The 25,185-nt window shown below is 45.8% G+C and overlaps 1 protein-coding gene across 3 annotated transcripts in view; it reads left to right on the forward strand.

Moving 5' to 3' along the window:
* LOC149468414 (uncharacterized) overlaps nucleotides 1-25,185 on the forward strand; it is a 118,149-nt gene that overhangs the window by 60,186 nt on the left and 32,778 nt on the right. For all 3 annotated transcript variants that reach the window (XM_089670166.1, XM_089670167.1, XM_089670168.1), the window contains 2 exons: nucleotides 2,188-2,325; nucleotides 17,182-17,243. In XM_089670166.1, the coding sequence (XP_089526292.1) occupies nucleotides 2,188-2,325; nucleotides 17,182-17,243 (200 nt within the window). The remainder of the gene's footprint in view (nucleotides 1-2,187; nucleotides 2,326-17,181; nucleotides 17,244-25,185) is intronic.

Here is a 25,185-nt window from a genome sequence, read left to right on the forward strand (position 1 = left end):
TTTGCTAAAAACAAAATCCCAATATGTGTAAGTTAATTGGTTTACATGAAAGTTATAGTGTTTCCAAATGGAGGTATGTACATACTGGAATTTGTAAAAAATTTTTTACTAGTAATGGCAGCGATGTGACTTATAGCAGGACTGCGGGACTGTGGGGGGCATTCTGACACTGGGAGGAACTGACTTGGTGTCACTGACATCACCAGTGACACCAATACAGTGATCAGTGCTAATAAAAAGCACTGACGCTGTACTAATGACACTCGGCAGGAAGGGGTTTACATGTGAGGTGATCAAAGGGTTAACTGTGTGCTGTGTGTGTTTTACTATAAGGCTCTGTGTGCTTTCCACTGTAAGCCCACTGCTTTGTATGGCTCTGCATAGCATAGCAGAGCCATACAAAGCAGTGTGCAGGAGCTGACAGGGGAGAGAACTGTATTGTTTAACTGTTCGTATGCCAAGCAGTTGGCCATCTGCCTATTGATTGCTTATCACCTTGTCATTAATATGAATTTTTTGGTCCTTTGCCTGTTGGACATTAATTCCCTGAGCACTCATATATGGCTTCCTTGCCATCTGCTCTTATAGCTTCTTCTGTTGTTGAGGCTCCTGCTTCCCCCTCTAAAACTGCTGTTTGCCCTGTACTCTTCTGCCCATCTTTGGTGCATCGCCAACTGTTTCTGCTCCCTTTTTTGTGTCTTACCCTGGGTTCAACAGATCCTTAGGCTCCCTTTCTGTGTTCTAACAAATGCACACTCACTTATTTATTGTCTCAGGTAGACCTTGCACATGAGGATAGGGTACAGACTCGGCCAAACTATTTGTCAATGCTTCTTCCAAAAGGTATTGGAATACATACTCTGGTTGTATGTTGTTGCATTTTATTTTACTGTCCCAGGGTGTGTCTTTCTGTGATATTTTGCCTCATTTCCTTTTGCTCCTGCTTTCACAACATTCATTATTCACTTATTTCTCTCTATGCTTGCAAAGTTCCCATGTTTCTGGCTTTTTCTTCTTGCATGTTCTGACCTATTATCTTGTACTTTGAGGTCTTGTACTTTTGACTTATTCTGAACCGGATTGCTTTCTTGTCTTCTGATAATAGCTTTCCCTACACCTTCCTGAAATGCTTTATTGCAAAAGGACTGATAAGTTCATTGGGGAATAATCTATATTTACCTACAACCCACAGCAAGAAGGTAACTTGCTCATAAAGTTAACCCCCCCCCCATCCTATCAGTGTGGGCTAGGTGCAGTGTGGTGAGGTAGCAATAATGACTTCCATCCAGGAACTCAGTCAATGCAGTGGAGAGTCAGTAGGCCCGAGCTTAAGACCAAACCTCTTGAGTGAGGTGGAGTCCATTGTGGCTAGTCTAACCCAAGAGGGAGCTTGTGGAAGTATAGATGTTGGCCCTATGCTTTCCCTACTCCTCTGGAACCTCTACCTAATGCTAGTGCTGTCTCTGACAGACAGAGAATCTCACCCTGCACTAGCCACTTCACAAATGTTTGCAAAAACCTGGGGGTAGGGACCTAAAAAGATGGACACCAAGGTCACCTGGATGCAGCGTAGTCAGCCATAACTCTGTTCCAGGGGACCAAGGAGGACAGTGAAGAAAGCAGACTATACCTGCCTACACCTGGGCTGATATAAACTGGGACTAGAACCTTTATGTGTCCAGCCTTCCAGCAACAGCGAAACCATGCCTAAAGTTTTTATGTACGGAGCTGATAACGTTCCTTCAGGGGTACATCCTGCTGTTATTTTTTATTTCCATTTTTTATTATTTAAAAGAATATGTTAAAACAAAGACAAAATTCTTCCAACATTAATTGCCAGTAGAACAGAATAGCTTTCAATATTTGCAGACTGGGAATTTCCCAGATTCAGGTTGTTCTCAAACTTTGTGAATTAATTGATTCATCTTTTGCATGCATTTGTTTTATCATCTGCTGATTGACAGTTTTGAAACATGAATTATGAATGGTGAATGATACATATTTATAAGTAAAGTTATATTAGTTTCAATGGAGAATAGAAGTCATTGCCTTAATCTATTGCTTTTACATTTTTGAATCAGTGAACACAGAATATTTAACACCCACAAAATTTCAAAAATAAATAAATCATGTTCACTGAAATGTATTTGAGCTTTCTTTATTTTCTACTGTTTTCTGTGTTTTTAGGATCAGAGTTTAATTAAATATTTTATAGAAAACCAACATTTTGCTTGGGATTTTGTGGAGTCTCTAGTGTCTGACATCTTGCGGGATGAGATACTTGCAGATGTGGTTATTGAGGCATTAACAAATAATCCTTCAAAGGTAAGAATTTGGTAACAGATAATTTATAATCTCTAAGCCTTTCTGCATATTTCATGTTTATTCACTGAAGTGCTGTAGTGCAGATATAGTTATATTAATGACATGTTTAATGATATTTGATTTAATTACCTGATAGGAAGATATGTCCACCTTTCATAAGGAGAACAGTGGTAACAGTCTACCCAGGAGTGTATTTAGAATTTGTGCTGTCCTAGGCAACGCAAAAAATCTCCCAACCCCCTCAACCCCCACCACCTGCGCCCACCACCTGCGACCCCATTCCCCAGAGAGAGACCCACCATCACAGCAGATCCCTTCCCAGAGTGTCATGGCCGCTCCCACGGCTCCCTCACTGTGCTCTGCTGCCCAGGAGAACCGGCGTCCCTTCTTCTGGGGAGCAGTGCTCCCCTGACTCCACTCTGCCACCCAGCCTCGGAGCCCAGGAGAACCAGCATCCCTTCTTATGGTCTTATGGGGGAGGCATTCCCCTGATTCCACTCTGCTGCCCAGCCGCAGTGCCCAGAAAAACTGGCGTCCCTTCTTCTGGGTGGGGGTGCTCCCCTGACTCCACTCTGTCGCCCAGCCCCAGTGCCCAGGAGAACTGGAATCCCATCTTCCGGGGTGCGGGGCTCCCCTGACTCCATTCTGCTGCCCAGTCCCGGTGCCAAGGAAAACTTCATGGCTGCATCCATGGCTCCCCTCACTCCACTCTGTCACCTAGCCCTGAGAAATAGTGGCCCTTCTTCTGGGGAGGGCATTGCTGCCCCCCCTGAAAAATGCCACACAAGGCAAACACCTTATTTGCATCATGGTAGATACACCCCGGAGTCTATCTGTAGTCTGGTTTTGGGGTTTTAATGTACATAAACCTCCTCCCAAGTACCCCAGTTCTTGAACACCCTTTTCAGTTCCTGCTCAGCACATATTCTGACATTTTAGATTGTGTTTCCAACTCACTTTGGTTAGTCTTTTGAAGCTTTTCAGTGTTCAGTCAAAAAAAGCACAGGTGGATGTGTCCTGGAAGATTAACCTCCCTAGCGGTCTGATTATGTCAGTATTTCTGTGCTCAAAGCGGTACATTTTTTTGCATGGAAATATGTTTTTTTTTTATTGTAGGCCTGTAATTCTTAGGAATAACTCACTGAAATCTGTCTGAACAAGAGTCTAGTAAACATCCCGGGTATGATAAAATTTGAAACACGAAATCATAAATTATAATAAATAATCATAAAAAATAATAATATAATAATAAATTGAATTCAATAATGTAATCTAACCAAAAACACTGAAATTTGAAATAGAACGCCAAGTTTGCACATCACTGAGCTTAGTTGCAAAATCGTTTTCAGTGTCAGATGACGAATTTCCCCACGAATCATTATCACTCAATTCTGCAAGTGGTTCTAATTTACTATCGCTCTTCTCTAGCTGGTCTAAAATCGCTTTTGACCCAAAGGGACGCTTTTTTGAATGCCATTGACTTTTCTCATTTTCCAGGCAGAAAGAACAGTAAAAATGCAGGCAGGGCACAGGACAAAGCACTCGGGACAAAATGTATGTGAAATGGGTTGAAACAGTAATGTTATACTATGAGATTTTAGTGTATTGAGTGAATGTCACTTTTAAAATGTTTTAATTTCCCGCTGGTTCCGTCCCCCGTACGTCCCGACGCTCGCAGGTAATGGAACCCGGAAGACAGATGCCCTAAGTGAAAATGTTCAAATTGGGCCCAATTAGCCATTTTCCCTCCCCGGTGTCATGTGACTTGTTAGTGTTACAAGGTCTCAGGTGTGAATGGGGAGCAGGTGTGTTAAATTTGGTGTGATCGCTCTCACTCTCTCATACTGGTTACTGGAAGTTCAACATGGCATCTCATGGCAAAGAACTCTCTGAGGATCTGAAAAAAAGGAATTGTTGCTCTACATAAAGATGGCCTAAGATATAAGAAGATTGCCAAGACCCTGAAACTGAGCTGCAGCACATTGGCCAAGACCATACAGCAGTTTAACAGGACAGGTTCCACTCAGAACAGGCCTCGCCATGGTCAACCAAAGCAGTTGAGTGCACGTGCTCAGTGTCATATCCAGAGGTTTTCTTTGGGAAATAGACGTATGAATGCTGCCAGCAATGCTGCAGAGGTTGAAGGGATGGGGGGGTCAGCCTGTCAGTGCTCAGACCATACGCCGCACACTGCATCAAATTGGTGTGCATGGCTGTCATCCCAGAAGGAAGCCTCTTCTAAAGATGATGCACAAGAAAGCAAACAGTTTGCTGAAGACAAGCAGACTAAGGACATGGATTACTGGAACCATGTCCTGTGGTCTGATGAGACCAAGATAAACTTATTTGGTTCAGATGGCATCAAACGTGTTTGGAGGCAACCAGGTGATTAGTACAAAGACAAGTGTGTCTTGCCTACAGTCTATCATGGTGGTGGGAGTTTCATGATCTGGGACTGCATGAGTGCTGCAGGCACTGGGGAGCTACAGTTCATTGAGGGAACAATGAATGCCAACATGTACTGTGACATACTGAAGCAGAGCATGATCCCTTCCCTATGGAGACTGGGCTGCAGGGCAGTATTCCAACATGATAACAACCCCAAACACACCTCCAAGACAACCACTGCCCTGCTAAAGAAGCTGAGGGTAAAGGTAATGGACTGGCCAAGCATGTCTCCAGATCTAAAAACCTATTGAGCATCTGTGGGGCATCCTCAAATGGAAGATGGAGCAGCGCAAGGTCTCTAACATCCACCAGCTCCGTGATGTTGTCATGGAGGAGTGGAAGAGGACTTCAGTGGCAACCTAAGAAGCTCTGGTGAACTCCATGCCCAAGAGGGTTAAGGCAGTGCTGTAAAATAATGGTGTCCGCAAAAAATATTGACACTTTGGCCTCAATTTAGACATTTTCACTTAGGGGTATATTCACTTTTGTTGTCAGAGGTTTAGACATTAATGGCTGTGTGTTATTTATTTTGAGGGGACAGCAAATTTACACTGTTATACAAGCTGTACACTCACTACTTTACACGGTAGCAAAGTGTCATTTCTTCAGTGTTGTCACAAGGAAAGATATAATAAAATATTGGGGCGTGTCCAAGATGGCGACCGGACGAGTCGCATGACAGGGAGCTCCGGCGGGATTCCTCTCCAACCTCGGGCATCCAGGTCGTATAGGAGGGCGGGGGCGAGCGGGTTACTCACCCGTCCCTGCTGCAGTGCGGTTGGGAAGTCTTGAGCGCTTCGGGCGCCGTCCTGCGGTGACGACCCGGTGCGGCCTGCTGCGGCTAGGTGCAGCCGCGGCATCCTCCTTCGGATCAGCTGGTGGTGGTGAGTCGGGAGCGGGAAGGGGGACGGCTGGTCACCCCCCCTTCCGCGCGTGCAGGGAGCAGCTTACTTGTCTCCCCTCTGGGTCTGGCGATCCGCGCCGGAGGGGCATCATCATCTTCCTCCCTCCCCCCCATCAGTGACACAGGGGTGGTGAGGCCTAGTGCGGCCCAGTGAGCACAGATCCTTCACCACCAGAGCACAGATTGAAGGTGATCCTAATCACGGTCAGCGCACTACCCAGGCACCTATACCTCCTCCCAAAGTCTTCTGTCAGTAGTCCAGGGCCCATCGGGGCAGCCCCCACACAAACCCAGGGACCACCGGCACATGGTAGAGGCCTTGCTATAGCCCACACAGCAGGGAGCTGTGCTGAGGTTAGGCCTACTGAAGATTCTTCCCCTGTAGATTCATATAGAGAGACGACAGTGATAATCACTATATCCACACAGCAATATTCAGTGTCTCTCCTGCTTTTCCTATCCTCCCCAGCCCGTGGAGGTTTTCAGTGCGCATTAGGGCGTGTTTGCATCTACCTACCCACATCTTCATTTTCCTGTTTTGGGGGTTCCAGCATGACCCCAAAGAAAATGGCAACTTAATACCCTGAGCCTTGACACACGTAGGTGGGGCTACGCGTACATGACAAGGAATCGCTGCTAAAATGGGGAAAGCAGACAGGAAAGCTAACGCTCCTCGCTCCAGATCCCCACGCCGTACAGGTGGTCCTGCTAATCGAGGCATCCCGGAATTATTCCGTTCTCTCACTCCGGATCAAACAGATTCTTCCACCCTTGCCTCCCCAATACATTCGCCTGCAAAAGAAATTCCCTCGCAGCCAATGAGCTTGTCAACAGCTACTGCACCTGGACGCTCTGATCCTCCCCCTCTCACCATGGGGGATTTGAAAGCGATTGCATCAGATATTAAAGGGACCCTTTCTGCGGCGATAGCTGAGTTACATATCGACATGCAGGCAGTGGCTCACAGACTGGACGCAGTAGAAGACACAGTTCATATGCAAGGTCTTGCTTTTCATGATATGCGCACGCAGGTTGACTCGCACACCTCGCACTTAAGGGAGCTCGATCGTCACATTGAAGACCTGGACAATAGGGGTAGACGACATAACTTAAGAGTGCGCGGTGTGCCTGAAGCAATAGAGCCTAGCCAAGTAACCCAAGCTATTTTATCTATCTTTAATGATCTTTTAGAAAGGCCGCATGAATCTCCAATTGAGTTCGAGCGCCTACACAGGGCTTTGCGGCCTAAAGGCAGGGATTCTGACCCACCGAGAGATATAGTTTGCTGTCTCGTCGACTTCCGCCTTAAAGAGGATATTTTACGCAGAGCTCGAGACAAACAACGCTTGCTATACCAAGACGTTGAAATCAAATTGTTTCAAGATCTCTCCCATCTCACCCTGCAACGCAGGAAAGACCTGCGCCCGCTTCTAGATATACTTCGCTCTAAAGGTATTGCCTACCGTTGGAAGTTCCCGTTTGGCCTCTCTGCAACACATTTAGGGAGATCTGCTCTCATGAGATTTCCGGAAGATCTTGCACCATTCTGTGAAACCATGAATATCCCACTACCGGTCATACCTAATTGGTCCAATGACCCTATTCGACAAGTGCAACGAGATGAAGGCCCCATGGAGGCACAGTCTAATGGTCTCTCTACCGGAGACAGACGACGCAAATCATCTCACCAAACCTCCACTTCTCCGGTATGTAGAAGGCTCATTACCGGCGACAGTCTACCATCTTCACCTGCGCACCGCAAGGCACGTCATGAATGACTTCTCCTTGTTATCACTTCTCAATGCTTCTGAGTAAACACTCCCCCGTACCCTGAAGCTGCTCTACTGGTGGATCGTATGCGTTTAGGGGAAAGAAAAAGGAGAAAGAAAGAATTGTTTTTTTTAGTTGTTTTCTCTTTCTTTCTCATTTCTGTTGATTTTAGCCAAGGTTCCATTATACGCTTTATTTGACATCATTCATACTTCTGAAGCCTGGACTTAAGGGTATGTGTATCGCGTCACATTGTCAAATTTTATATGTATGCTGTCTATCTGTGGTAAATGTTGGTTTTGTTGGCATATATCAGCTAAGGTATCCTATTGTGTGATAAAAAAGAACGAGGTGGGGATAAGTTTTCTGGTGGCCTTGATTGTTCACCTAGGGGTGTTAAAGATTATCTGCTTGGTCGGTAAGGGTCTACCACATTACCTTACGAACCCTGCCGGTTACAGGAGTGAAGTTAGGCTTGAGTTCCGGGGACATGGGCTAGGCCCTCTTTTGGATTGTTGCCTTCCTCTCCAAATTCCAATGTAGGGGTACATGGTGCACTTGGATGGGGAGTCTCTGGGATCCTAGGTTTTATGTTTCTTAGGATCATGGTTCCGCAATGTTCCTTGTCATGATCTTGGAAACAGATTCTGTGGGAGCATTGAGATTTCCGGACTAGCCTTTACATTTATTTTACCTATCCTTAAGGTGGCAGGGGATATTGGCTTACGCAGATTAATCTCGTAATATGTTGTGTCTTTCGCTCCTGCTGTGCCTTGAGAGTTGATATAATGGGGTTGATTCATAGGACTCAATGCCATTTTTTTTTTGTACCATTATACAAACCTTCCCCTGACCCTTCTCTTATAGTTGGATCAATGTAGACAAAGTATTCATTTGATACTCGCACTATTCCTTCGCTCTTCCTAAATTGTTCTCTCCCTACATAGCATTTGGAATACCTTAATTGCCAATGTGGTTTCTGACAGGTTACATACCCTCTATCTAGCTATGATTATGATGGTGTTTTAGATTTGAAATTTGGGATCGTTCTATTTGATATTCTCGTTTATAGTTCACTATGTAGACGGGTCCAACTTGGCCCTACACAGTTACCTGTTTTGACTGGGAGCTTGTGTTGGGTCACGGATCGTGGACTCTTCCCCTCTACTAACCTATCTATGTTTAGTGGGTGGTGGAGAGTGAGGCACTAAACAAGTTTCCTCGTTTGGAACTAAGATCTACATTGTATCTGGGAAAGGGTGACTGACAATGTTTGGTCGGTGACCTACTTCCTAGAACAATCATAAGTGATGTTATTGCTACTGTTATGCACTGTTTCATGTAAAGTAAATATTAGTAGTTGAAATGCATATGGCCTAGGATGACCACTTTCATGTGACTCACTTACTTAATAGGCACGGTTTAATGTACCTTTCAGGTTAAGACAGTTTAGAGATTACTTTATGGTTAACTGATGACATAACTTATCAATACTTAAATTTATGGTTCACGCAACTGAACTTTACATTTTCTGGAGCTGGCCAAAGTTTTCTGATGTATATCCATAACGTACAGGTCTTCTCCTTAGATATGCACTCTCTACCGTACCTAACATTACACATCTTTGTTTCTGAGCCTTGATGTGGTCTAGGTGCTTACCTATAATATTTTGCTTAATAGGCTGTTACTTCTTTTACTTCTAGTCTGCATACTCCCCCTGTTACACACCTCTCATCTCTCGATACAAATTAGCTACTTCCCACCTACGTATATGTGTCAAGGACGCCTCATGTTGGATTATTTCCCCTCTACACCTTTTTATTCAGGAGAGTTTGGCCTCTTTCAGATTGTACTTAACATTGCCAATTCGGCCGTCTCTGGGTTTGACACTTCTCCGACTGTAATTTCAGACTCCCAGCTATCATATTGCTAACAACTAAGTATTGGGAGTTGTATTATGAGAAAGAATAGCTGGACTATTCTGCCTCTGGATTCTAGTCTTTACAGGAAATTGAAAGAAGATAGCTCAATACATGAATATGGGTTTATATGACATACATCTGACACTTCTCTTCTTCTTTGCCACATTCCTTGACTCTTTCCCGTAATAACTTCTCCTCTTCTCCAACATTCTGAAACTTTCTACTAGCCTTTTTCTAATCTGTATACTAGTCTCTTTCCCCTCCTCATCACCTTCCCTGTCCTCCCTTAACCCACCCCCCTCTATACCCCCCTCCCTTCCCCCCCCCCCCCCCTTTTTTTTTTTTTTTTTTTTTTTTTTTTTTCTCTCTCTCCCTGCTGCTGTGATACTCATCTGGTATACTTTTAGCCCTTAAGCAACCCTTTTGGGTAAATGACATGATGACTACTAACCACGTATCTAATCGGTCGACTCGTACACTCTCCGTGGCCTCTCTTAATGCGAGGGGCCTAAATATACCTGAAAAACGTTCGCAACTTCTCACTTATATGAAAAGCCTTCATGCAGATGTGCTCTTTATACAAGAAACTCATTTTCGGGCAGACCAAGTCCCTAGATTCTCAAGTATTCACTATCCCACGGCATATCATTCAGCTAATGCGGAGGTGAAGGCCAAAGGGGTATCCATTTTATTCTCTAAAACGCTCCCGTTTGAACTTACTGAATCGCTCGAGGATCCTGAGGGGAGGTTCCTTTTTCTCAAAGGCACCCTCTTTAATAAACCACTTACCTTAGTCAACATTTACAGTCCCAATACAGCACAGGTATGTTTTTTTCGTAAAATCGCCAAGTTACTTGCTACGTTTCAATCAGGTATCTTGATTTTTGGTGGCGATTTTAATGTAGCGCTGAATCCATTGGAAGATACCTCCTCAGGGGTCTCATCCATTCCATTCAAAGCACTTAAACAAATAAAAATTGAACTGAAAGATCTTCTCCTACATGATACCTGGCGTACTCTTCACCCATCGGGCAAAGACTATACATTTTACTCTGCTCCTCACAACCGCTATTCTAGAATAGACTATTTCTTCATCTCGCAAAACGATCTATATACCCTGAAGTCTGCCTCGATCGAACCAAAGATCCTTTCGGATCATCATCCAATTATGATAACCTTGCAATTTCCGGATACACCAGGTATTTCCAAAATATGGAGACTGGACCCATTTCTCCTTACGGATGCATCGGTTGTCCCCCAGATCCGTGATGCCCTGAAAAACTATTTTCAGGAAAACACATCCATGGAAACGTCCCCTCTCATACGGTGGGAAGCACACAAATGTGTGATACGTGGTCTTCTAATGTCTATCTCAGCAACACGAAAACGTCAGGCTCTAGCATCGTTCAACTCTTTATTGCATAAAGTTCGTACACTTGAGTGCTCTCATAAACGATCAATGGCCTTAAGATGCGCTACTGAGCTAGAGCACGCACGTAAACAACTCCGCGAGTTAGTGGAAAAGAAAACGAAACGCAATTTTACTCTACAACAAAAACTTTTCTATGAACATGGCAATAAGAGTGGAAAATTTCTTGCCCGGGCTTTACAATCTAAAAAAGCTGCTCGGCACGTCTATCTGCTCCATTCTAAATTTGGTAACTCACTGAAATTGTCGTCGGATATTGCGAAGGAATTTGAGGAGTATTATTTTAACCTTTATAACTTACCCCTACCATCCAAACCAACAGGTGATACTAGGCCACGTAAGACCATTATACAGCAATTCCTTAAACAATATCTTCCTAAATCGATATCTAGATCACAAGTGAAGGATTTAGAGGGAGCTCTGACGTCGCATGAACTTCAACAAGCTATTGCGCAATTGAAACCGGGTAAAAGTCCAGGACCTGACGGTTTTACCAATTCTTACTACAAGTCTTTTCTTGACGTCTTGGGGCTTCCATTTCTACAGGCCTTCAACTCACTAGACACGCCAGGGCAGTCTATGCGCCATCTTTCCGAGGCTCACATCACGGTTATACCCAAAGAGAATAAGGACCATACATCACCTGCAAATTATCGTCCGATCTCTCTATTGAATGTTGATCTAAAGATTTTTGCCAAGATTCTGGCTACCCGTTTGCAACAGGTAATAGATTCCATCATATCACCGGACCAGGTGGGCTTTGTTCCAGGGAGAGAGGCCAGAGATAACACTATAAGGGCCGTGAATATACATCATTGGTTAACCCAAAATCAACGATCTGGATTCTTTCTCTCGTTAGACGCCGAAAAGGCGTTTGACAGACTAGCATGGGATTACCTAGAGGCAGTTCTGATTGGCATTGGACTACCTTTGCGTTTTTTGTCATTTATTCTGTCTTTATATAATGCCCCCACAGCACGAGTGCGAGTGAATGGCTGCCTTTCGGATTCCTTTTCAATCAGCAATGGGACTAGACAGGGATGCCCATTATCACCCCTCTTATTCATTCTTACTCTGGAACCTTTCTTGAACTGCATAAAAGATAATGATAACATTAAGGGGATTTTGATCAATGGCAAAATGCATAAAGTGGCAGCCTTTGCTGATGACGTGTTACTTTTCTTGACTGACCCACATATCACGATACCTAATCTGTTACAAGATTTCAAATTATTTCAGTATTTGGCTAATTTTAAAATCAACTTTTCTAAATCCCAAGCGCTTAATATATCATTGCCTCCAGATGTGATTAGACAGGCGACACTAAATTTTCCCTTTACCTGGCAACGTGAAGCTATCACTTACTTAGGTATCCAACTACCATCCCATCTTACAGAACTGTATACAAAAAATTTTCTTCCCCTCTTACGTAACATCTCCAAAGACCTCCAGACATGGAACAAACCTTGGTTCTCGTGGTTTGGTAGAGCAGCAATTCTTAAGATGAACGTGCTCCCCAGAATATTATATTTACTACAGACAATACCAATTCAATTGCCAAATTCGTTCTTTCAATCGTATAAAACGCTCTGCTCCTCCTTTCTGTGGTATAATAAACGTCCAAGAATTAGCTATGCCCAACTCACTATGCCCAAGCAGAATGGAGGTATTGGATTACCAGATATTAACCGTTATTACAGAGCTTGCCACCTAGCCAGGTTAGTAGACTGGACCACGAATCACATTCCTAAGGTCTGGGTTGGTTTGGAGGCTGATTTTTCTCAGACGCCTCTTTCTACCTCCCCATGGCTGAAAACTTCCCACGTCCCTTCTGAGTTTCGGAGTCATCCACTTATAGGTCCCACATTACGCTGTAGCTCACAATTATTCCAGAAAAAAGAACTTTCTTCCTCTCCGAGCCCTTTCACTCCGATCAAAATGAATCCAGACTTTGTTCCAGGGATGTCTCCAACATTTCTCGCTGGGTATAACCGTGATGATAACCTGACAGTACGTCAACTCTTCAAAGATTCTAAGCTCTTATCTAGCGAAGACATTACTCGGGCGTGGCCCTCCATCACTCTAACGCCTTGGATGTATAGACAATTACACCACTTTTTGCGTAACTCCCCACATTTACAGGATTTGTCAAGATCGCTTACTGCATTTGAGAAGCTCTGCTTTACAGACTCCCCTCAGCGGCATGTAATATCTAAGATATATTCTTTTTTGGAAAGTTCCAATACCTCTCATTTGCAGAGGGCTTGTATAGCCTGGCAACGTGATCTACAAATCCCACTCTCTCCAGAGGACTGGGACCGGATTTATGATCACATACATAAAGGTTCCATGTGTGTTTCTACACAAGAAGGCAACTACAAAGTATTTTCCAGGTGGTACAGAGTTCCATCTGTGCTTCATAAATTTGATCCTAGTGTTCCTAACTTATGCTGGAGAGGTTGCCAGGCAACAGGCACTCTTTTGCATATATGGTGGGAGTGCCCGCAACTGCAGCCCTTCTGGAGAAATGTTTTGGACATAATCGCACAAGTCACTACATACGCCCTAGACTTTTCCCCAGCACAATGTCTACTCCATCATTCCTCTCTTCCTGTGAAGACCTATCGTAAGTCGCTTGCTTTACACATGATAAATGCGGCAAAACAGTGTATTCCTGTTCATTGGCGATCAGACCATATTCCCACCATGCGTGAGTGGATTCTTAGGATCAATAAGATCGCGGAAATGGAGGAGCTGATCTCAGTGGCGAAAGAACACCCCGAGCGATTCAGGAAGACATGGGCATGTTGGACTCACTTCCTATCTACTGAGACTTATCATGGCTTAATGAAGGAATGAGCGAGCAGATTTGGTAACCTGGAGAACCTCTGGATCTTTCACCCCAGGAATAATTCCTTTACTCGACTTTAAAGAGATTATAACCTTAATTTAAGACAGCATCTGTTATAACCAGGCCGATACTATGTGATGTGATTGGTTTAGTTATACTTATTTAATTCTAATCCCCAACTCCCCCCCCCCCCCCCCCTTTTTTTTTTTTTTTTTTTTTTTTTTTTTTTTCTTCTCTCTCCCCCCCTATTTATATGTCTTCCTTATCCCACTCCTCCTCACTCTGATATTACTTCCCATACTCCTTTTCCATTTCCACTCGCGTCTCTTTCTTTTCTTTTCTTTCTCGTTTTAGCTACCCTTTTTCTCATATTCTAAATAGCAATATTATTTACAAGGATCGGAACACTTCTAGATGTACAAGTGTGATAATACTTTAGAAAATTAACCCACGATTTTTGGATACGGATATAGCAGACATATGTGCCTTGAGATAATTCGTTTGTCTTGCGCCTCATAGTCTTGCTGCTTGAGCTCTCTCTACATAGAGACTACTGTATACCATATTTATCGAACATTACAGATGGTAAATATTATTACTATGGTTATACTTTTTGCATATGCTTTATTGTGGGAATTGGATGCATGTTGCTCTAAAATCTATTCTAACGTCCTATTCCCGTCTGCGATACGGGAGAACATATATGAAGATGTGCACGGACTGCGCTCCGTATCTGTCTATGATCTGTTTTGTCTTTCTTACTTCAATAAAACTTTTTGGGAAAAAAAAAAAAATAAAAAATAAAATATTTACAAAATGTGAGGGGTGTACTCACTTCTGTGAGATACTGTATGTATAATTGTACAGTATAAGAGGCCTAAGAGTACATTTCTAAGTATGAGAAACTTTTGATGGATTTACACTATGGGAGCTTTTTAGATAAATGACTTTATGCACAGTCTGTCTGTGTTAATTTACATTAACTTATTTAGTAAAAGAGTAAAAAGAGGCACTGTGTACACCTTACCAATTCACAAGGAAGGGGGGGGGCTGGATACCTGGGGAAAAGCTTTTTGTTCATACCAACACAAGGACAAGATGCTTTTCCAGGGTGGCCTTCCTCATGTTGGGATCATGTGGCTTGGTATGGGTAGGGAAGGTGGGTACATACTCAATGCCCCCCCCTTTCCTGGCTAGCCGGGCTGCATGCTTGAATAAAAATCTGGGATGAATTTTGTGGCAGGCCCTATACAATACACTATATTGCAAAAAGTATTGGGACACCCCTCCAAATCATTGGATTCAGGTGTTCCAAACACCTCCATGGCCACAGGTGTATAAAATCAAGCACCTAGGCATGCAGACTGCTTCTACAAACATTTGTGAAAGAATGGGTCGCTCTCAGGAGCTCAGTGAATTCAAGTGTAGTACCATGATAGGTTGCAGCTGTGCAATAAGTCCGTCCATGAAATTTCTTTGCTACTAAATATTGCCTGATCAAATGTTAGTGGTATTATAACAAAGTGGAAGCAACTGGGAACAACAGCAACTCAGCCATGAAGTGGTAGGCCACATAAAATGAAGGCGAGGGGTCAGCGCATGCTGAAGCGCATAGTGCGCAGACATTGCCAACTGTCTACAGAGTCAATATCTGAAGACCACGCAAAGTTTGGAGGTCTTTAGCTTAGAACAACAATGCATAGAGAACTTCATGGAATGGGTTTCCATGACCGAGTAGCTGCACTCAAGCCTTATATCACCAAGTGCGATGCAAAGCGTCGGATGAAGTGGTGTAAAGCACGCTGCCACTGGACTCTACAGCAGTGGATGCAGTGTTCCCGGGAGTGGCAAATCACACAATCTGCCTAACAATCTAATGGATGTGCCTGGGTTTGGCAGTTGCCATAAGAACGGTACTTGCCTGACTGTATTGTACCAAGTGTAAAGTTTGGTGGAGGGTGCATTATGGTGTGTGGTTGCTTTTCAGGGGTTGGGCTTGGCTACTTAGTTCCAGTGAAGGTAACTTTTAAGACGTCAGCATACCAAGACATTTTGGATGATTTCATGCTCCCAACTTAGTGGGAACAGTTTTCGGATGGCCTCTTCCTGTTTCAACATGACTGCACACCAGTACACAAAGCAAGGTTCATAAATACATGGATGAGTGAGTTTGGGATGGAGGAACTTGACTAGCCTGCACAGAGTCCTGACATCAACCTGATAGAACACCTTTGGGATGAATTACAACGGAGCCTGCAAACCAGACCTTCTCATCCGACATCAGTGCCTGACTTCACAAACGCACTTCTGGAAGAATGGTCAATCATTTCCATAGAAACATTCCTATACCTTGTGGACAGTGGACAGAAGAGTCGACGCTGTTATAGCTGCAAAGGGTGGGCCAACTCAATATTGAACCCTACGGACTAAGACTGAGATGCCATTAAAGTTCATGTGCATGTAAAGGCAGGCATCCCAAAACTTTTGGCAATATAGTCTATTGTCGTGTGGAATGGTCCCACTTTAAAATCCATACCAGACATTCAGCAAGGATAAGGGTCTGGTATAGAAGGGGACCCCACTTTTTTGTGTAATGCCACCTTTGTTTACAAAGAGAATGAGACTAGCCAGTAGATGTCATCAAGCTGCCATTGTTTTTTTTTTTCACTCTTGCTTTGATACTTTGCACAGGTGTTTAACTTTACCTTCAGGTTTCAGGGATCCCCCAAACATATTATTTAAAGGAGTTGTGTGTTTTCATGGTTGCCCCTGCTGAACGGTATTTGAAAAACTTTTCCCAGTGCTCAGCTACCCATATCCTTTTTTTAAAAAAAATAGCAAATTGGCCTTAAAAAAGGCCAGGAAAAAACAAGATTTGGCTTAGAGAATACTTACAAAGTGAAACATATAGGCCTACTACAAACAGACAAAGACAATTTGGAAATATACTAAATCCCTACATGAGTAATGACTAGTCCTTGCTCTGTTAGAGATCTTCTAGTAAGCCAAAATATTTTGATGCTGTATAGCTTCCTTGTGTTTCTGTTTAGCTTCTATTTTAAAAGCCTGTCAAAATATCTAATTTTGCTCTCATAATCAGGGTCCGCCATCCCTGTTTTATGGCTATAGGATGCCTATCATTCTGTATTAAAAGCCCCAAAAAAGCATGCCATTTTTTTCAAAGTGTCAGAAGGTGATTTCCACCTAGTGCAAGATTTCCTCCAATCACTGAAAGGAGCTCCATGCACACTATGGTGGGTGAAACTAGCCAAGTTCACATGTGGAGCCTGTGTGACTTGTTTAGCTACTTCTAAAATTCCACTACCAACAAACCAACTTAGTCATCTGCAGACCAAGCTTTGGGCAGATCCATTTACTCTTTACTGTTGATGAGTATCCAATAGATAAATTACAAATGTTATATTTCTTCCTGTTTTTGTACTTCAGGAGTACATTTACAAATATATTTAATGTTTTTCTTATAATGTTATTACATTTGAAAATAATTGTAAATTACTTATATGCTTCACAGATCACAAGGATGGCAACAAAGAGATACTATAGCACAGAACTATCAAAATCATTGATATCAGAGTGCGTATCTGGCAATATTTTATATAGTGCCAGCCATTATAGTGATATTGAATTAATAAAATAATGTTTATTAGATTTTATATATTAGAGAGAGAGAGAGAAAAAGAGAGATAGCCACTGCATTTTCCTAAAACTGATGAACACACAATAAACAAAAGACATATGTGCCAGTTATAAATGATTTTCATTGTTCTAATGTATGTTGCCTAGAGAGGAGTGCATTGTTAAATTAATGTGTATGCAGTCTGTTTAAGCCAGGAGTCTCCAAATTCCCTAAATAAAGGTCCAGTTTACTATTCTTCAGACTGTAGGTGGGACCAGACTGTGGTCAGTGGGAGCCTCAGGATAAATAGCGCCCTGTCACCAGCACCAATGAGCGGAATAGTGCCCCATCACTGATATCAGTGGGAGGAATAGCACACCATTATTGGTGTCAATGGGAGGGATAGTGCCTTGTCACTGGTGTCAATGGGAGGAATAGTGCCTCATCACTGATGTCAATGGGAGGAATAGTTCCTCATCACTGATGTCAATGGGAGGAATAGTGTTTCATTGCTGTTGACAGTTGAAGGAATAATGCTCCATCTTTGGTGTCAATAGGAGGAATAGTGCCTCGTATTAATGGGAAGAATATCACCCCAAAGGCCAGATAAAATCATCCAGGCTGTGGGCCACAGTTTGCGGGTTTAAGTAGTCCAGTGCAAATTTGAATTTTTTTACATAATAACGTTTGTTAATGCTGAACTCCATGGGCTGTCTGCATCCTAGCACCCTGGGACACCAGATGGAAAAGCCCAACTAAAGCAGTAAAAGTGATATTCACCAAACATTCACTGCAGGTGAATCAATCGCTGTAATGTAAAACACATGCATCAGGAAGATTCAGAGGTAGTGAATGTTTGGTGAATGTCACATTTACTGCTTTATAAAAAATATCCATGATGTCTGACAGTAAAGTCTCTTTGGAACATTTCTGGTACTCTTTTAACCGCCTCCCGCCCGCCATATAGTACAATATTGGCTGCAAAGCAGTTCTCTCGTTCTGGGAGGACGTCATATGACGTCCTCTCATTCTAACCGCACATGCGTGGCTCCAGGAGCGCGCAGCACGGCAATCGGCGGTGCGCTGTGTCCCTTGGACACGGCGGATCACAGATCAGCAAAAAGAGCTGAAGATGTTGGCTCGGTTTTAAGAAAAAATATAAATAAAAAACCCAGAGGTGATTAAATACCACCAAAATAAAGCTCTATCTGTCACAAAAAAATTATAAAAATTTCATATGGGTACAGTGTTGTATGACTGCGCAATTGTCATTCAAAGTGTGACAGCGCTGAAAGCTGGAAATTGGCCTGGGCAGGAAGGGGGGTCTAAGAGCCCTGTAGGCTAGCGGTTAAACCTGTATTATGCAATAATGGTGTGAACCTCCTGCGCTCAAACACTAATAGTGTAAGCAACCTGATTGGGAGCTGCTGCTAACATTAAATCATATACCAATGATCATGTAAAACAGTTGCATGGAGAAATGTAGCACTACTCCCATAAACTACTACATATACATATATAAATCTAGTAAGTGAGAAAAAATATATATAGTATATATAATATAGTGCCAAATTAAGTGAAATCATGCAAAATAATCATTAATAACAAGTGACACTACTAAATGTGAACACAAAAAAGGCTCAATAGTGATGGTGAAAAATATTAATTCCAGCTGTAAAAATATATAATCACATTCAAATAATAATTGACTCATGAAAAAATCTAAAAAGTGTGAGCAAACGTGTACATCAATACACACATGTAACTACAAATACTCCAGTAGGTGATCAAATAATTGAGTACATAAACTGTGTACAATAGTGAAAAAACAAAAGTGCAACTGCACACACCAAAAAATTCTATTTCTGTGCTCTTAAAGTCCAAAAAACACATAGATGACCACATTCGGACCAAGATGACCGCCACGCCGGAAGTGCGTCACTACGTCAGGCCGACGCGTTGCGTCACAATATCATGTGACTTCCTCAGGGCAGAGGGGCAGGGCAGGGCCCAGAGGAAGTCACATGATATTGTGACGCAACGCGTCGGCCTGACGTAGTGACGCACTTCCGGCGTGGCGACCAACTTGGTACTCCTTTGTACACCCATGGTTATTTCTACATCCAAAAGCATGGGTCTGGAGCTGCTAATTTTCACCAATTGATGTGAGTGCGCTATCTACTTTGTATTGTCTGATTTCTGGCAATAAACATACTGCACAATGGGACCTTGTGTTTTATGTTTTTGAATGAGATAATAGCGCAGTATTTGACCTTGCCTGGAGAGGAGCCATTAGAGATGAGCGAAGTATTCAAAAATTCGATTCGACTGATTCGGCGAATTCGTAGAAAAATTTCGATTCGAGTCGAATATATTCGCTGTGAATTTAACTTAAAAAAGGGTGTTTCTAGGCTTCAGAGAGACTTAATATTAGTGCTGAACACTGTACCTTTAATTTAAATGCCCTTGGAGTCTGCTGGGGAAGAGAAATAATACTGTCAGGCAGTATGACATGCAGATGAGTGCCGTCGATCTTAGAATCACCGCACACTTCACTCATTTGGCCAGTCACGGGGCCAAAACCAGAGTGTGGAGCCACAGTGTGGCGGTGGAGGCAGCAGCAATGGGAGGCCATACAGCACCCTATGACAAAAATGGAAACCACCAGCAGTGTGAGGAGACCTGAAAGTGGCACATGGCAGAGTGTGGCGATAGAGACAGCAGCAATGGGAGGCCGTACAGGGACCCATGACACACTCTGGACCTGGCAGCAGCATGAGGAGGCGGTACAGGGGCCCATGGCAGATTACGGGCCTGGCAGCAGCATGAGGAGTCGGTACGGGGGCCCATGGCAGATTACAGGCCTGGCAGCAGCAATGGGAGGCCGTACAGGGACCCATGACACAATCTGGACCTGGCAGCAGCATGGGGAGGCGGTACAGGGGCCCATGACAGATTACGGGCCTGGCAGCAGCATTTGGAGTCGGTACGGGGGCCCATGACACACTCTGGACCTGGCAGCAGCATGAGGAGGCGGTACAGGGGCGCATGACAGATTACGAGCCTGGCAGCAGCAACTTGGACAGGAGGACGTTCAGTTTCTGCACCGTCTGGTGCGTGCTCGCAAACTGTTGTCTCTTGGAAACGGATTCCAAGAAAGACTGCTGACGGAATCCGTGAAGAGGAGTAGCAGGAGAAGGAGCATCTGAACGAGCGGAATATGCCAACAAGCGACAACAGGGGCCCATGACAGATTACGGGCCTGGCAGCAGCATGAGGAGTCGGTACGGGGGCCCATGGCAGATTAGGGGCCTGGCAGCAGCTATGGGAGGCCCATAATCTGCCAGCACCCTATGACAAAAAATGGAACCCACCAGCAGTGTGAGGAGACCTGAAAGTGGCACATGGCAGAGTGTGGCGATGGAGACAGCAGCAATGGGAGGCCGTACAGGGACCCATGAGAGACTCTGGACCTGGCAGCAGCATGAGGAGGCGGTATAGGGGCCCATGGCAGATTAGGGGCCTGGCAGCAGCTATGGGAGGCCCGTAATCTGCCAGCACCCTATGACAAAAAATGGAATACACCAGCAGTGTGAGGATACCTGAAAGTGGCACATGGCAGAGTGTGGCGATGGAGACAGCAGCAATGGGAGGCCGTACAGGGACCCATGAGAGACTCTGGACTTGGCAGCAGCATGAGGAGGCGGTATAGGGGCCCATGGCAGATTAGGGGCCTGGCAGCAGCTATGGGAGGCCCGTAATCTGCCAGCACCCTATGACAAAAAATGGAACACACCAGCAGTGTGAGGAGACCTGAAAGTGGCACATGTTTGGGGCATGATTCATGGCGGATTTAGTCAGTTGTGTCAGGAACTGGTGGTTTGAAATCCAGACTAATCCACGCCTGATTCATTTTCACAAACGTCAGTCTCTCCACACTTTGGGTGGACAGTCGTGTCCTCCGCGGAGTTGCAATACCTCCTGCCGCACTAAACACGCGCTCCGATGCCACGCTACTGGCCGGGCATGACAGCCTTTCAAGGGCAAATTCAGCTAGTTGGGGCCAAAGGTCAAGTTTCGTTGCCCAGTAGTCAAGGGGATTGTCTACCTCGGTTGGCAGGGTGCTGTCCAAGTAGGCCTAAGCCTGTTGTTTGAGGTCCTGCTCCAGGTCCACCTGATGCTGCTGCTGCTGCTGCTGCTGCGGCTGGTTAGTAGTTTCCTCACTGCGCTGGTGAAGAAAGCTACTCATCATCGAATGCAGACTGAGGCAGCCGCTGCTGGTGGAGCTGCCACTGCTCCTACCACCCCACCCCTCCCCTGCTGCCATGGCAGCGGAACGCGAGCGCACAGGGCCCACAGTGTCTGAGGATGGACGTTGGCGCAGACAGGCAGAGACCAGCTGACTACATAGGTGGTTTTTATAGTACGTTATTTTCGCCTCCCTCTCAGCAGGTGTGAAAAAGGCCACCATTTTTGAACGGTAGCGAGGGTCCAACAAGGTGGACAGCCAAAAGTCATCCCTCTGTCTGATGGTTATTATTCGGCTGTCGCTACGCAAGCAAGCGAGCATGCTATGGGCCATTTGTGCCAAGGAATGCGAGGGACTCCCTGCCTCCATCTCCACAGCATACTGCCACGGTGCGTCTGGGTCCTCTGTCTCCTCCTCCTCCTCCTCTACCAGATGCTCCTGCTCCTCCACTCCTGTCCGCTGAGTGGAAAAACCACCCATTTCACTCAATAATTCCTGAGCACCAATGTCCTCCTCTACCTCCTCCTCTTCTTCCTGTCCTGCCCCCACAGGGGTCATGTGGCGTTGAGATCTGTGCGCCACGTCTACCGCACCCTGACCAGCCATTGTTAACAGCATTTGTTCCAGGACGTGCAACAGAGGAATGACGTCGTTCATCCCATAGTCCTGCCGACTCACGAATAGCGTGGCCTCCTCAAAGGGCCTGAGCAAGCGCAGGTGTCACGCATGAGCTGCCAATGGCTGACATCTAAGTTACACAGGGAGTACCTTTATCCGCTTTTAACATCAGGAAATCGGTGATGGCCTTTCGCTGTTCGTAAAGGCGGTCTAACATATGTAGGGTTGAATTCCACCTTGTTGCAACGTCACAGCATGAGGAGTCGGTACGGGGGCCCATGGCAGATTACGTGCCTGGCAGCAGCAATGGGAGGCCCGTAATCTGCCAGCACCCTATGTCAAAAAATTCAACACACCAGCAGTGTGAGGAGACCTGAAAGTGGCACATGGCAGAGTGTGGCTATGGAGACAGCAGCAATGGGAGGCCGTACAGGGACCCATGACACACTCTGGACTTGGCAGCAGCATGAGGAGGCGGTATAGGGGCCCATGGCAGATTAGGGGCCTGGCAGCAGCAATGGGAGGCCCGTAATCTGCCAGCACCCTATGTCAAAAAATTCTACACACCAGCAGTGTGTGAGGAGACCTGAAAGTGGCACATGGCAGAGTGTGGCGATGGAGACAGCAGCAATGGGAGGCCGTACAGGGACCCATGAGAGACTCTGGACCTGGCAGCAGCATGAGGAAGCGGTATATAGGGGCCTATGGCAGATTAGGGGCCTGGCAGCAGCTATAGGAGGCCCATAATCTGCCAGCACCCTATGTCAAAAAATTCAACACACCAGCAGTGTGAGGAGACCTGAAAGTGGCACATGGCATGAGACACTGTGGACCTGGCAGCAGCATGAGGAGGCGGTATATAGGGGCCCATGGCAGATTAGGGGCCTGGCAGCAGCTATGGGAGGCCCGTAATCTGCCAGCACCCTATGTCAAAAAATTCTACACACCAGCAGTGTGTGAGGAGACCTGAAAGTGGCACATGGCAGAGTGTGGCGATGGAGACAGCAGCAATGGGAGGCCGTACAGGGACCCATGACAGACTCTGGACCTGGCAGCAGCATGAGGAGGCGGTATATAGGGGCCTATGGCAGATTAGGGGCCTGGCAGCAGCTATGGGAGGCCCATAATCTGCCAGCACCCTATGTCAAAAAATTCTACACACCAGCAGTGTGTGAGGAGACCTGAAAGTGGCACATGGCAGAGTGTGGCGATGGAGACAGCAGCAATGGGAGGCCGTACAGGGACCCATGACAGACTCTGGACCTGGCAGCAGCATGAGGAGGCGGTATATAGGGGCCCATGGCAGATTAGGGGCCTGGCAGCAGCAATGGGAGGCCCGTAATCTGCCAACACCCTATGTCAAAAAATTCTACACACCAGCAGTGTGTGAGGAGACCTGAAAGTGGCACATGGCAGAATGTGGCGATGGAGACAGCAGCAATGGGAGGCCGTACAGGGACCCATGACAGACTCTGGACCTGGCAGCAGCATGAGGAGGCGGTATATAGGGGCCTATGGCAGATTAGGGGCCTGGCAGCAGCTATGGGAGGCCCATAATCTGCCAGCACCCTATGTCAAAAAATTCTACACACCAGCAGTGTGTGAGGAGACCTGAAAGTGGCACATGGCAGAGTGTGGCGATGGAGACAGCAGCAATGGGAGGCCGTACAGGGACCCATGAGAGACTCTGGACCTGGCAGCAGCATGAGGAGGCGGTATATAGGGGCCCATGGCAGATTAGGGGCCTGGCAGCAGCTATGGGAGGCCCGTAATCTGCCAGCACCCTATGTCAAAAAATTCAACACACCAGCAGTGTGTGAGGAGACCTGAAAGTGGCACATGGCAGAGTGTGGCGATGGAGACAGCAGCAATGGGAGGCCGTACAGGGACCCATGACAGACTCTGGACCTGGCAGCAGCATGAGGAGGCGGTATATAGGGGCCCATGGCAGATTAGGGGCCTGGCAGCAGCAATGGGAGGCCCGTAATCTGCCAACACCCTATGTCAAAAAATTCTACACACCAGCAGTGTGTGAGGAGACCTGAAAGTGGCACATGGCAGAGTGTGGCGATGGAGACAGCAGCAATGGGAGGCCGTACAGGGACCCATGAGAGACTCTGGACCTGGCAGCAGCATGAGGAGGCGGTATATAGGGGCCTATGGCAGATTAGGGGCCTGGCAGCAGCTATGGGAGGCCCGTAATCTGCCAGCACCCTATGTCAAAAAATTCTACACACCAGCAGTGTGTGAGGAGACCTGAAAGTGGCACATGGCAGAGTGTGGCGATGGAGACAGCAGCAATGGGAGGCCGTACAGGGACCCATGACAGACTCTGGACCTGGCAGCAGCATGAGGAGGCGGTATATAGGGGCCTATGGCAGATTAGGGGCCTGGCAGCAGCTATGGGAGGCCCATAATCTGCCAGCACCCTATGTCAAAAAATTCTACACACCAGCAGTGTGTGAGGAGACCTGAAAGTGGCACATGGCAGAGTGTGGCGATGGAGACAGCAGCAATGGGAGGCCGTACAGGGACCCATGACAGACTCTGGACCTGGCAGCAGCATGAGGAGGCGGTATATAGGGGCCTATGGCAGATTAGGGGCCTGGCAGCAGCTATGGGAGGCCCATAATCTGCCAGCACCCTATGTCAAAAAATTCTACACACCAGCAGTGTGTGAGGAGACCTGAAAGTGGCACATGGCAGAGTGTGGCGATGGAGACAGCAGCAATGGGAGGCCGTACAGGGACCCATGAGAGACTCTGGACCTGGCAGCAGCATGAGGAGGCGGTATATAGGGGCCCATGGCAGATTAGGGGCCTGGCAGCAGCTATGGGAGGCCCGTAATCTGCCAGCACCCTATGTCAAAAAATTCAACACACCAGCAGTGTGTGAGGAGACCTGAAAGTGGCACATGGCAGAGTGTGGCGATGGAGACAGCAGCAATGGGAGGCCGTACAGGGACCCATGACAGACTCTGGACCTGGCAGCAGCATGAGGAGGCGGTATATAGGGGCCTATGGCAGCTTAGG

Source organism: Staurois parvus, unplaced genomic scaffold (genome assembly GCF_062004578.1).
Source record: "Staurois parvus isolate SC_StPar_1 unplaced genomic scaffold, SC_StPar_1.0 ptg000087l, whole genome shotgun sequence".
Classification (NCBI taxonomy): Eukaryota; Metazoa; Chordata; class Amphibia; order Anura; family Ranidae; genus Staurois; species Staurois parvus.